At 37.3% G+C, this 15,018-nt stretch overlaps 1 protein-coding gene across 1 annotated transcript; it reads left to right on the forward strand.

Moving 5' to 3' along the window:
• The first annotated feature begins 1,877 nt into the window (after positions 1 to 1,877).
• LOC120212238 lies at positions 1,878 to 13,785 on the forward strand. The gene is made up of 4 exons (XM_039210622.1): positions 1,878 to 2,315; positions 12,264 to 12,661; positions 12,773 to 12,966; positions 13,071 to 13,785. The coding sequence occupies exons 1-4, from the start codon at positions 2,023 to 2,025 to the stop codon at positions 13,467 to 13,469; spliced, it is 1,284 nt and encodes a 427-aa protein (XP_039066553.1). The 5' UTR covers positions 1,878 to 2,022; the 3' UTR covers positions 13,470 to 13,785.
• The last annotated feature ends 1,233 nt before the right edge of the window (positions 13,786 to 15,018 follow it).

The raw sequence follows: 15,018 nt of genomic DNA on the forward strand, positions 1-15,018 counted from the left end.
CAAACAAAATTCAGGTCGGATCTTACCAGATACGGATTGACTTCAAGTCGGGTCATTTTTGGGTTAATTATTTTTCGTCTTCCAATGTCTCATGAACGTGAGAACGTCGAATTGTAATTTGTAATTGTATATGGTTTAGATTAAATTACAAAAAATATAAATAACTATGAGTCAATTTTGATAAAAATATAATTTGAAGTACTAAATTTAAAAACATGAGATTAGAAACAAAAATTTAAATAAATTAAACAACACGCATGGATAAGGGATCAAATTGAATTAATTATAAAATGTAATTAATTATTTAAATCGAATTAATTAATTATATATATATATATATATATATACACCCACACATGAACCAATTTACTTCAATGATTAAAGGAATTGTTGTTGTTCCTAGAGGTTGTGAGTTCGAGCACCAATGACTGTAGCGGTGATTGAGAGTTCATTGTCAAATGGTTGAGAGTGTGTAGCACAAATATTACTTATAATATTAAGTGGCAAAGAATAATGACAATTGGAACAAATCCCTACCAAGGGTCCAAATTGATTTGATTTTGTTCACCAAGTTTAGTGCCATGTTACCTTAAAAGATAGAGCTATTTAATGCTCATCGTTTCCAAGTCAAAAAAAGCTTCCCCCGTGATCAATAAAGTGGCGACAAAGCATGGTAAAATTCTAAGGTTTACCTTTGTATCATGTTGGGCTTGTAATTTGGGTCAAAATTTTTTTTATAATGAATTTCATTTATTGAGTCCTAATATATGTAAATGGACTTATATGTAATATAAATGAGTTTTTATTATTTTTGGACTTGAATAAAAATAGGGTATATTTATTTATAACATGGGTAATATATATATATAGATATGAAATATGAAAATGGTATATGGTATATGGTATATACTAATATATAATTTACATTAATTCCATCACCCGGATAAAATGAGTGATAACAAGAGCATAATTTTTAACATAAATTTGTTTAGTTGATTTTATTGTAATTTTAGTGTATTAAAGTGTAATAAATTTTATTTATTCATTTATAAATTATTAGTTTTAGTATTTGTTATATTATTCAAAATTTCAATATCAAATAAATTCATCTTATATATATATATTAAAAATTTTAAGTTAAATTATATTTATATTATTAATCAATTTTTACATAAAAATAAAATAGACTTATAAATATCTTAACTAATTTTATATAATCTAATAAAATCATGATCAAGAACTATTATATAATAAAATTAATTTAATAATTATAATTAAAATTTATAAATATAAGGATTATAATTAATATAGAAAGTAAATTTATTAATTTAGTTGTTATAACTAACAATTTATTTTAAATTTAAAAAAGTAATCATATTAATTTAATTATCACAAATTTATCATAAATTTAAAATCTCATAATTATACAAATTGCAATTTATTACTTTCAAGTTAGGTAAATATCAAGTCATGTAAATATCATATCAGTACAATAACAAATTAGATCAGTACAATAACAAATCAGATCATTTGAGTCAATTACATATCAAGTTTATAACATGTCAGGTTAATAATATGTCGGATAATACTAGTTATTTACTAGGTTAATATCGAGTTCGAGTTCAAGTTCATATCGACCAGATATAGGTTGAGTTCAGTTCAATTCGGGTTCATGTCGTTCTCAGATCAAGCGCATATCAAATTCAAATCCACAATTTTCAGGTCTAATTCGGGTTTAGATCAATATCATTTTAAACTCAAATCGATTTTAGATATCTCTATCTCAGTCAAACAACCTTTGACTTAATTCACTTAATTCGGTTTGGTTAAGTTATATACAAACCCAAACAACATTCATTAACAGACTCAAATATTAGGTTAATTTGTCTAGTTAACACTTTGATTCAAAACTCAAGATCCAATATCCTTGAATCGCGATCTCTGCAACGAATCAGACCAAACCCAGATCAGTCTTGTCTAGGTAGCCATACTATTCCTCTCTTCAAAACAGCTGTCAACGCCATGCGGTGGCCGGCGGTGAAAAATGGGGGACTGGGGTTGACGGCGATGGCATACGTGGCGATAGACTACCTACGCATTCTATCCCCAACGTTGCACGAACGTCTTCAACCGTTGCTCTGGTCTTCGCTAGCCCTCGTTGCCGTCACGCGCGTCCCCTCTTATCGTCACTGGAACGCCGAGTTTCGAGCCGCCATCACGTTCCTTGCTTCGATGATATTCATGCTCTCAGCTCTTCTCTTTGAAACTCTCGATGTTCGTTTTGTTACTGCTGTTCTGGGCCTCGACTGGCACAAGTAAGAATTGGAATATATAACTAGATTTTAAATCACCAAGAAAACGATGTGATTTTCTCTGATTTCTGTATTTCTTTGCTTTCTACTATGTGGGTTTTTTTTTTGGAGGGTGTGGGTCATTTTTAGTTTCTTACATATAATTATTTGGTGCATTTTAGGAAAGCTGTTTGGATCATAATAGTAGACTTGCAATGAGAATCTCTAATGCTAATCGTGGAAAAAATATGATTGGCACAAATAATAAATGCTAAGTGTTAAGAGCGATCTACTTTGCTCCAGGCGTTTCAGGCTTGGATTTTGTTTCTTGCCTTTTTTTAATCTGTCAACTTACAATCTGGGTTTGGAGAAGCATTTTCCAATCTATCTTTAGCTTTAATTGGATGACATTTATTATTGATCTTACTTGATTTTCATGTCACTTTGTCAATGATTTTTCGTAGATTTCTTTCCAAAATGATTGCAATCTTTACTTGGCTGTAATAAACAGAGCTATAGGTGCAAAACCAAGATTGCCTTACGTCACAGCATCCATTACTGTTTTCTTACACCATTTGATGACTTCTATTTAAGAGTGTTTTAGACCAAACGAATGATAAAATAGACAGAAGGATTAAGTAGGGAAGAAAGTTATTTATTGATATTTCTGACTCTGTTTCTGTCAATAGGAACATGCAGCATAGTATGAAATCAGGAAATTCAAAGTTGGTTCCATTCATAGTCACATGGATCGCGGTACGCTCCGGTACGGGAACATGGAACGAGATCACAATTCGCTAGGTCCCTAAAATTCGGTACGAGAAGGGGTAGACTCATTTCGGATCGCTCCGGTACAATGTACCATATAAATTGGTACGATGTACCAGTTTCTTAGGTTGCTATTTTTCTACATCAAATTTTATAAGTAACTATAAATAGTAGGAATAAAATAAAAGAAATTAAAACTTAACTGAAATAACACATAAAAAATGAGGATTTAAACAGCTATTTACTTTAACCAAAAACACAGAAATGGGAAAAAGTCAAAACGATTGCGTTTTTTTTAAAACAAATTTTAGAGTCCATTTTATTCAAGACCAAACCTGTTCATATTACAAAATCAATACCTATTTACAAGATAAATCCAATAAAAAATGTTCATAACAAGAGTTTCTCAAGATAGCCCATTTATAGTCCAATATACTTGAATTTCAAAAATTAAAAAATTGGTCTTCTTTGCCTTGTTTCTGCCACGGGTTTTGGCAGTTAAATGAGGGGTGATTTTCCCGATATATCACAGGTGACCGGTAATATTATCGATCTAACACCGGTCAGATTATATTTCCCGATCTAACACCCTTAGCAGTAAAGTGCGCCCACTGCACCGCGCTATACGATGATTTGGCGCAACGTGGGGTATAGCGCGCCCCCTGCACCGCGCTATACGGTGAGCTGGCGTCACGTGGGTATAGCGCGGCCCCTTCAGCGCGCTATACCTGTATATCTGACACGTGGGGTATAGCGCGGTGCAGGGGGCGCGCTATACCCCTAACTACCGACCCCTCCTCCCTATAAATACCCCCATTCTCAATCAATTTTATCACACCAAATTCTCTCAAATTCTCTAAATTTCTCTCAAATACTCTCTTTTTAAGGTATATTTTATAATATTTTTACTATTATATTTGTACTTTATTTAATATTTTACTAATATAATTCTTTTGCAGATATATAATGGAAGGCAGTCTAGTTCGCTCGGATGGAAATCATATATCTCTACACTTTGCTGATGCGATAACATTTTAATGTTTTAATTTAATTTAAATTATTAGCAATATTTAGTTATTTATTTAATGCATGATTATTATTAATTAAATATCTCGACACTTTGCTGATACGGTAACATTTTAACGTTTTAATTTAATTTAAATTATTATTAATAATTAGTTGATTCATTTAATGCATGATTATTAGATTTAGAATTAATTTTTGTAATTATTTATTTTTAGGAGAAGGACCGTGTATTAGATCCTTTTATTAGAAATCTTAAGTTAGTGATACCCAATTGTGTCTTGTCGTATTTAGTAGAGGCTGGATTCGGTTACATAGGTAGATATCAGGGTCACTGTAAGATAGAGCCAGACCTGATTTCTGCCTTAGTAGAGCGGTGGAGGCCGGAGTCCCACACATTCCATCTTCCGTGCGGAGAGTGCACGATCACGCTTGAGGATGTTTCTATGCACCTGGGGCTTCCGGTGGATGGAGATGTGATATCGGGGATAGCTTCCGGTTCTTGGACTGGTTTGTGTTGGGATAGTCTAGGACGTGTCCCGGAAAATTTTATCGGAGGTAGGATACTGTTAAATTGGTTAGACGCAAATTTTCGGGAGTTGAGCGTAGACGCCTATGAGGATGAGGTTAAGATGTATGCACAGGCATGCATACTGCAGCTGATAGGAGGGTTGTTGATGCCGGACAAATCGCGCAACCTAGTTCACTGCATGTGGTTGCGACATCTTAGCGACTTTCGTCTCGCCGGATCATTCAGTTGGGGCTCGGCAGTTTTGGCTTTGCTGTACAGGGAGATGTGTGGAGCCACTGACTACAGGCGTAATGCTATCGGCGGATGTCTTCTGCTGCTGCAGTCTTGGGCATGGTATCGATTGCCCTTTTTATGTCCCGTTGTGAAGAACCCATTCGTATTTCCATTACTTCTGAGGTAATTATAAAACTGATTTTGTATATTAATAATTTTATACAGCGTATAACAAATTTTTTTTCTTGAATAGGTGGTCTACTGATAGGAAAAATCATCAGGAGCTACCTGATGATTTAGAAAAGATTAGGGTGCTAATCGATCAGAAGGCTGGCACACAAGTATGAATTTTAATGTTTAAAAATTGATTTTAGATTATAGTTATATAATTAGATTATTATTTTGATAAAAATTATATATTATTTGTTTTAGTTTGAATGGTGCCATATTCTACTGATGATGTGAGGGCGGTGATCCCACCTGAGTTGAGGGGCCATTAGATGTTTGGATGGAAATGGTCCCTCTGATCTGTTATGCGACCGTCGAGATGCACTCCACTGATCGCGTGCTCTGGCAGTTTGGTTGTTTTCAACCAATTTCGGAAGTACCTCGCAATATGGATGAGTTACATAGCTTAGATAGACGCGGCAAGACAGATACAGATTGGCTGGTGAGGCATCATGAGTGGGTCGTGTTGTGGGAGGATCGACATCGGCGCCTTCCACGTAGAGAGCCTATTTTTACTGACTTCTTGATGTATGCTGAGGATTATTATGAGTGGTTCAACAGTAACGGGAAACCGTTTCTACTTCCCGAGGATGCACGAGGGCAGACCTTTCCACGACGTCGACAGAGACGTTCACCGACACAGCACCATCGTCCCCCGACTCGTGGACAGAGAGCAGGTGCTTCCGGTTCATCCTCAACTCCACCAGCATGACCTTCCCAGCAGCCACCGCAGCCATATATGATGTTGCAGCCATATATGATGCCGTCATCGCCTTTCCATTACCAGATGTCGTCGCCACCGCCTTCACCTGGTTTTATGACCCCGCCACCGCCACCGTCACAGATGACCCATCCTGGAGTCTATTATGGGTCTATGTTTGCAAACCTGACTTGGGTTTCATATGTTGGATATTTGGCGGGTTCAGCCTTATCACCCATGGCCGCAGCACAAACACCGCCTCCTGTACAGTTTTCACACTCAGCGATGTCTGGGTTTTATGACTTTTCCTAGTTTTCATAGGCCGGTGGGATAGTCAGTCATACACCTCCAGGGTCCTTATTCTACGAAGGTGCTTCATCGTCATCATCTCCTCATGTACCTACGCAAGACGACGACAACGACGACGACGACGATGACGACGACGACGACGACGACGACGATGGTGATGATGATGACAGCGAGGAGTCAGAACCAGTGATACGAAGAAATCCTCCTCGAGACCGACAGCCACCGCCCTGCGAAACACATTCGCGTCGCAGGCATCGATAGATTTTGTTTTTTTATTATATTTGTATTTACTTTATTTTGTTAAATTGTAATTTTTTATTATTTCTCATTTAATACTTACTTTATTTTGTTTTTTAATGTATTTCAGTTCATTTTTTTATTACCATTTAATATCAGTTATTGTAATTTGGTTATCATTTACCATTTAATACTTATTGTTATCAGTTTGTTAAAATTTAATGATTGTGTTTGTTTTTTTAATCTTCATCGGTGATTATCAAATGACATTAACTTGAAGTAAATGCAAATTAAAAGTAGAAGAATTATTATTTGATAATAAAATACATCATTTCCTCATCAATTGTTACTTGATGACAACAGAAGTGGACATGTTTTTCTAGTGTGTCCTGGGTTTCTACAATGACCACATCTTCTATCTTGTCTAGATCTTTCTCTAATATCCATATCGCAATGAATTCAATTGGATTTTGGATGACCACGCTCCCTCAATAAACTCGAATTTGGTACAATCGGAAGCCAATCTTGAACCTCATCAGGGTTTTTTCATTACCTATAGGGGGAAACTCAAATTCGTATACCTTAAAACCTTCAGATAGTATGTATACGGGATCCACAAAATGGCTATAGTCTTGATGTGTATGCGAGCAAGCTGCTATCACATGAGAGCATGGATACTTCAGAGCTTGAAAAAACCCGCATTCGCACGTTCTGTCCCTTAGATTTACTCTTAACGACACAACTTCAATCCCTTGAAGAGGTAGCGGTAACTCTGTGACACGAAACATTTCATGCCTTCTAGAGAAGCTTGTTACAGACATTCCATTTGATGCAACAATTTTTTTCTGTAGATCTGCAACTAATCTAGGGTGATAGACATGACGCCTTGCATCCAGGTTTGAGCTTGTCCCCCGAGTTTCACAAAAAGCGCCCCCAAACAAAAATATGTAGTCTTTACCAAAGCCGCTACAGGTAAGTGACGTGCACCCTTTAAGGTTGAATTGATTGCCTCTTCCAAGTTGGTCGTCATGTGTCCATATCGATATCCACCATCATATGCGTTCGTCCACATTTCTTTATCGATGAGGCTGATGTAATCATATTCTTCCTCGTTCTTCGTCCGCAACTCTTGAAACATTGATTCAAACGTTCGAGGAAGTAGTTCATAACCTGATCAAAAAAATATATAACTTACTAACTTGTTGTCTTTGCAAAATTAAAACGATCGAAAGATAACAAACTTGCTAAGTTTCACTTACCTATGTGCACAATTAATTGACGCTCATCATTCTTCTTGTACCTTCCATGGTAGTTCGCAGCAATGTGTCGAAGATAATACCTATATTGGACAAAGGGTGGTTGCCACATTGGACCCAAAGACTCCATTGCTGCTTTGATCCCAGCTTCGCGATCTGAAATGACACAGATGTTTTCCCTCTTGATAACATGTGCACGTAAATTTCAGAGGAAAAAAGCCCAAGAAGCTGTATCTTCTCCTTCGACAAGAGCAAAAGCAACTGGAAGAATGTTGCGATTACCATCTTGGACAACTGCCAATAATAAAACTTGCTTGTATTTTCCATACAAGAAAGTCTCGTCGATCTGGACCATAGGCTTGCAGAATTTGACAGCAGTAACGCACTGTGGGTAACTCCAAAAAACCCGGTAGAATTGGCATCGATCGCGAAGAACTCGATCATTATGGTATGCATAGGAGGTTTCGAAGTCCACAATTTTCCCAGGATTCAACGTTCGCACCAGGCTAAACCAACCTGGAAGTTCGTTGTAAGATGCATCACATTCGCCATGAAGTTTGACAATGGCATTTTGTTTTGCCAACCAAGCTTTTTTATAGGAGACACCGTACCCATACTGCGATTGTATAGCTCAAATCAACACTGCAACAGCTATATGAGAGCTTGCTTTGACCATGGGATTGATGGCTTGGCATATCACTTCAGAGTCCAAGTTGGGATGATCTTGGTTGACCCCTCCAGCACAACATGTGTGAGGACCGTTGTATACTGTTAGTACCCATCTGTTGTTTTTCCTCTTCCTTTTTGATACGCGAACCATCCAATTGCATCCGTTTTCGCGCTGGGCACAGTAGCATACATATTTTTCGGTCGTGGAGCGGTATACTCTGGACTGAACAGAATTACGAATATTGTAATTTTTGATAGCCATCATCGCTTCTTCTTTGCTTGAAAACTCCATGCCTAAAGATAACTCACCATTATTTATTGACGAGTAATACCCATAGTCACCGAGATGAGGCATATCCACAAATTATGGCCCGTATATTGCACCATAATCAACTTCATACATGTGTGCAGGAGGGTCAGTTTGTGCCACATTTCCTGGAACTTCATCATCATCGGAGTTGAATTGTGGTGATTCTGGGTCAATGAACAGTCCAGTCTCAACATCATCCGCACCAAGCTCACAAAGCGGTTCTTCTGGTGGAGATGATGGTTCCTCCATGCTCTCCACATTTAGGTCAAAGAACCTACTACTTGCACGTCTTCCCCTTGAACTGGAAGGCATATCGACATTGAGATCGAAAAAGCTCGCAGTCGAATGCCTCCCCCTAGACCTTGAAGCCATCGCGTCAAATGGAAACTGCACAGATGGTTGCATCGATGGCATCTCCATATTAAGGTCAAAGGGATTTGCAGATGAATGCCTTCCCCTTGAACTGGACGCAATGTTTCCATACGGATTGTTCATCGACCTACCTTGGTACATATCGTAAGGAGTTGCGGATGAATGTCTCCCCATTATGGCATTAAAATCATTACACATTACTTTCGTCGGGCTGTCAACTTGTTCAGTCAGCCCATAGTGGGAGCTTAATGATTGACCCCGAACAACACACACTTGAACAAAATGTGCATACATCTCAATAGCAGTGTCTGAATAATTACTTTGAGCTTCAACCATCATTTCAACATCATCATTATTCGAAAGTTCGAACGCTGTATAAGTTAATGGCAACAATGATGTTAGAAATCTATACTGCAACGACAACACTCTTCTATTACTTCCAACATGAATTTTCCTCGAAATCTTCGTTATAAGCTCCTCAAGAGTTATGTTTCTCTTGAATTATATTTTAACACGCTCATTTGATACGAAAACAACGCCGGTTTCATCTTCTCGAATTTCACCATCATAATAAATAATAGCTGAAAGTCGCGCCATTATTTGAGTTTAAAAGTGCGGCACTATTATATCTGGAAAAAAATGAAACAAACCTGATTTAATAAATTATATATGAACGAACATATAACACAATAAAATTTTTACACATCAACGTAAATAAATTAAATAATATAATTTAATATTATTACCTGCACCGCAAAATTATTTCGACGTATGCTCCCGCTTTCCAATTTTACAAACACAAAATTAATTGAAAATAATTAGTATAATATTTTTTTTTCAAATAATCATAATAAACAATAAATAAAAAAATTATAACAAAATTACCTTATAACGAAAAATCGAACGAATTTCTAAATAAAATATGAGAAAATTGCCAGAATTATTGACTCGTTGACGGAATTGTTGTATTAATTTATAAGTTGAGAGGAGAGATGTGAGAAATTAACCGAAGGAGAATGGTATTTATAGCGGGGAAAGTTATACAAAACGCGGTACCTGCCCCGCGCTATATAAAATTATGTCAGGAGTAAAGGTATGTCGCGGTACCTGCCCCGCGCTATATAAAATTATTAGGAGTAAAGGTATAGCACGGTACCTGATCCGCGCTATACCCCTACGTGGTGTATAGCGCGCTGCAGGTGCCACGCTATACCCACGTGGCACCAGCTCACCGTATAGTGTGGTGCAGGGGGCGCGCTATACCCCATGTGGCGCCAAATCATCGTATAGCGCGATGCAGGGGGAGCGCTTTACTGCTAAGGGTGTTAGATCGGGAAATATAGTCTGACCGGTGTTAGATCGGTAATATTACCGGTCACCGGTGATATATCGGGAAAATCGCCTAAATGAGGTGGGGCCTTGCTTTTATGAAATTAATAATTTTGGTATTTTCTAGGATTGCCAACTCATCAAACCAAGTGAAGAAAACACAAATCAACTTGGACCATTGATGAGCTTTGATCCAAGGGCCCTTATTCCTAGCCACTTCATCCATCCAAGTCAAACAAACACAAATCACTTAGAGCCCTTGGTTGAAGGCTTGATCCTAAGGCTCCCGTCACGCCACATCATCGATCCATAGGAGAAAACACATAGTGTTTTAAGCCATTAGATCTACTTTGATCCAAGGGTGGGAAGGTTGGATCATCATCATAAGCTAAAACGGGCTTATTATCATTTTGTTTCATTTCTCAGTTTTGAGAGAGAGAGAGAGAGAGAGGGAGGGAGATACAACCGGCGCCCAGATTCTGGTGGTTTTCCGCCGCGTCATCAACGGCCACCACCGTACGCCGGCGTTGGAATTAAAAGAGAGATGTCACCCGAAGTGTTTCCTCACCCTTGTTTCAGATCCAAGGTTAGTTTTGCCTAAAAATGTGTCTATTAACGTAGATCTACGAAGAAAGCTTCAATTTTTTTCGTCTCCGACGATTTTGGAAAGACCTGAACACGTTCGTACGAATCGTATAAGCTTTCGTACCAAATCGCGATTTTGGAACGACTGGAACGCGTTTGTACCGCGTTTTGGATCGCAGCGTTCAATACGTAGATTGTGGGCTATTGAGTGATTTATGTAACTATGGTTCCATTTCATTTTTAATTCCAGAAACACCCGCATAACTGCTTTTCTTAAACAATTTTTGTTTCTTCAAAGTCCTCCATTTTGTAGAATTTACAAGGCTATTATTGACTCGGTTAACCCAAAAGCATAATTTTTAAATATACCTTTACCATTATTCTGTATGTTTTCCTTTATGCCATTCCTCTTAGGTATTGTATCCCTTTTGGTGCAATGCATATTCTACAGGTAGTTCCGGGACAGTGGCTATCACATTTGTTCTTGTCATCTGCCTGCACCAAATTGATCTAAAATAGTATGCATGTATTCAACTGATGCCCTTCGTTCCCACTGTAAATTCTGTGAGGAGTGTCCCTTTATTGGAGCAAGCAGTGGTTCTCTGAGTTTATAAGAGTTTTTATCATTTCTTCCATGTTGTTCATGGTCTTAACTCCTCTCTTTAAAGATCTTCTCTTTCGCTCGAGGGCAACCATTGCTTTTTATCATGTATTATAGAAGTTGTATATCGATGACAACATTAATGTATAGATGATAGAACTTAATTTCTCGCTACAAACAATGAAGTTTATCAGCGCAAATAGATGAATAATTGTAGTTCTGTTACTCTTCTCCTGAAGTTTGATTTGAAAAACATGATATGAAATTGGAAATTTGAATCTGGACAATATTTCAAATCCTGGACACCTAGCTGATCCAAGAAGGGGACAATTTATGACAAGTGATGGTTCACTTTTACGTGACTTTATTTTCATGAACACATCAATCACCCAAGATGCATAGTTGGTACATACAGATGAACATGGAAAACCATGTTTCATTTGACAACCAATGCACATTGAAAGCTATCTTTTATTCAGGTTATTTACAATGTGATGGAAGAAATTAGGTAGAGTTACAAGGATAGGGCCTAACAAAAAATTGAGGGAATAATGGGATTGAATCATATTGTAACTGCATAGTTGGTACATACGGATGAAGTTTAGATTATTACCCATTTCTAAATGAGGGGATCTTTGTCACTGTGTAATGATTTGAAACGTATACAACTATACATGATATATAAATCAGATTTGACAGTAGCTTAGGATGTTAAATTTCTGCATTATTTGCATTCTCTTTGGGAACTAAAAAAAACCGTTCTTTTCCTAGATTGCTTCATCTGTAACTATATATTCATTTTGCAAAGGGACCATTGATCAAATTGGTAATATTTAACAGTGCTAGGCCTCCTCTTCCAGATACTGGTCAATGGTTGCTTCTGGCTCTAAATGAGAAACTTCCTGAAGCAGTTGTTGAGATACTGAGACCTCACATTATTGGCTTGCACCATTACTTGATGTTATTTATAATGTTGGCCTTCTCTGTACTATTTGACTCTGTGAAAGCTCCTGGTCTTGGGTTAGGCGCACGATACATGTTTACCATGGCAGTTGGCCGTCTTTTTCGTGCAATAACTTTTGCATCTACAATTCTGCCATCACCCCGCCCATGGTGTGCTTCATCTCGCTATGGTATCATCCCTCAACATCCTCATCGTTGGGCTCAGAAATATTATGCTCCTTATGCTGCTGATACTTATGCCATTCGTCAAGTAATAGAACGGGATATAGCATATGGTAACTTATATATTTATATTTCGATGCCTGTAAGCTATTGTTTAATTGTTATTTTTATATGTTTGTTACTTGTCTCTAGAAGTTTGTATTAAACGTTCCTCTTCTTTGCAGTTGATACTAGAAACTACACTGTGGACTACCATCCGGATTGGGGCTCAATGAGCTTCCTATTAGATTTTCTGCGACCCACCACATCAGAAGGATCTTCATGGTACAGTCTGCTTAAAATGGCTGGGGGCGGTTGCAATGACCTTGTATACAGTGGCCACATGCTTGTTGCTGTACACACTGCTATGGCATGGACGGTACTGTTATTATACATTTGGAACCGACTATCTATTCTTCTAATGGCTGTTGTCAAATCACAAATGATCAAGTCATATTGACCTTTCAACATCTTAAATTGCAGGAGGCTTATGGTGGGTATAGCTCAGCTCTTATATGGCTGCTTGTTATGCACAGCGCCCAGCGAGAAGTACGAGAGCGCCACTATTATTCCGTAGATTGTTTAGTTTCCATCTATGTGGGTATTCTTCTTTGGAAGATGACTGGTTTTATCTGGTCAGCTAAAGGTGGAACTAGAGATAGTAGACTCACTAAGCTTAGGAAAATTCAAGGTAGACTTTTGCAAGCGGCCAAGGATTCTGATATGGATGAAGTAAGGGAGCTTCTCAAAGATGTTGAGTTGGGGAATCAAGAGGGCCAGAAACAAGGACCAAGCAAGGTTATGTGGTTGTTTGCTTGTGGGACTATTTTATTTTCGCTTACAATTGTTATTTTGGCCTTCACATGGACAAGCGATGGCTGACGTTCCAGCATAACATTATACCTCGGTTTCGAGGTTGGAGAAGACTGGTGTGTACGATTTAGTTTCCTCTTTGACTGAGGGCTTATATCGTTGTATTCTTTCACGCTTTTTACTCTGTTATGACAGGCGAGGATTTTGTCTTTGATTGTGTGTACACATGGAACTAGAGTTTTACTGTTACATATGAAACTTGGTTGTACTATCTGGTAATGGAAGCCGATGTTTAGCTTGACTCGGCCTTGCTTTATCTTGTTGTAAGAGCTGTTGCCTTCACTCTCCATTGATTTATGAATTTTGCTTAGTAACTTTGTGTGATGAATCTTGCACGTTTTCTCATTTGAGTGTTAGAAATAGAAAACCTATTTGGACATTTATATTATGCCGAGATAATATATACGGATTTAGTCGAAAAGACTTTTTCACTTGGAAATAAAGTATTCTTCCATTGGCACTAAGGATGCACTAGTAATTGCAAAGTTTAAAATCGGACCGAATTTGATTACTTTCTTTTATGTGCTTCACTTAGATTCTAAGTCATTACTTTCTTGGGTAAAGTACACAAATGATCCCCTGACAATAGGATACTACTTTGTTGAGTCCCTCGATTATTAACAGTTACAAAATAGTCACCCGACTATTTATTATGTTTCAAATTCATCATTTTCCGTTAAAAAAATTAACGATAGTTTGAGCTGGATGTTAAGATTTTGATCGATATATGATAAAATTTGATCTCATAATTTCAAACGACTATCATATCTCGATCAGCATGTTAACGTCCAACTCAAACGATCGTTATTTTTTTAACAAAAAAGGACGAGTTTGAAACATAATGAAAAGTTGGGTGATTATTTTATAACTTCTAATAGTTGAGGAACACAAAAAAAACAACTCCTTATAGTCGGGGACCATTTTGTAACTTTTAATAGTCGGGAGATCATTTTGTAACTTTTAATAATCGAAAGACTCAACAAAATATTATCCTATAGTTAGGGGACCATTTGTGTACTTTACCCTACTTTCTTTTGCTATCAACCTTGATTTATAACTAATTAAATCTCTCCATGTTACTTTTATTTTATGTGGTTCTTAGCTCTAATTAGACTTGTATGCTCTTCATCTTGCTACATCAATTTGGATTCGTTTTAACCCATTCTCACATTAACGGAGATGATTGCGAACTTATTTGGATTCGTTTCTCTTATAAAGGAATTTGTAAGATGTTCACACACTGCGGTATTATTGATCACTCTAGACCTACTCGCCCTTTAAGATTTAATGTTGTTGAACACCTTCTCCAAGAGCAATAGCTCATTTCTATCCATGAGAGGTTGGGTGATCAAGCTTGAATTAGAGACGTGAAATCAAATAATCGTTTAGGTTTCAAGTCGGATCATATTTAGTCAGATCATGTCAGGTCAGGTTTAATTGAATACGGGTTATGTCAGATCAATTCAATAATTTGACCCGGATCAGGTCGGGTCCATGTTAACTCAAGTTTGGGTCATTTCAGGTTAATTTGAAATCATATTCAGTTCTGGTTTGGATT

This window comes from Hibiscus syriacus, unplaced genomic scaffold, assembly GCF_006381635.1.
Source record: "Hibiscus syriacus cultivar Baekdansim isolate YM2019G1 unplaced genomic scaffold, ASM638163v2 tig00110007_pilon, whole genome shotgun sequence".
NCBI classification, from domain to species: domain Eukaryota; kingdom Viridiplantae; phylum Streptophyta; class Magnoliopsida; order Malvales; family Malvaceae; genus Hibiscus; species Hibiscus syriacus.

Bases quoted from the DNA above. Each gene is read 5' to 3' on its own strand.
- LOC120212238 (XM_039210622.1), top strand. From the start codon at position 2,023: ATGCGGTGGCCGGCGGTGAAAAATGGGGGACTGGGGTTGACGGCGATG. The intron at 2,316-12,263 runs GTAAGAATTGGA...AATATTTAACAG, and splicing joins CTGGGCCTCGACTGGCACAA to TGCTAGGCCTCCTCTTCCAG. The intron at 12,967-13,070 runs GTACTGTTATTA...CTTAAATTGCAG, and splicing joins ACACTGCTATGGCATGGACG to GAGGCTTATGGTGGGTATAG.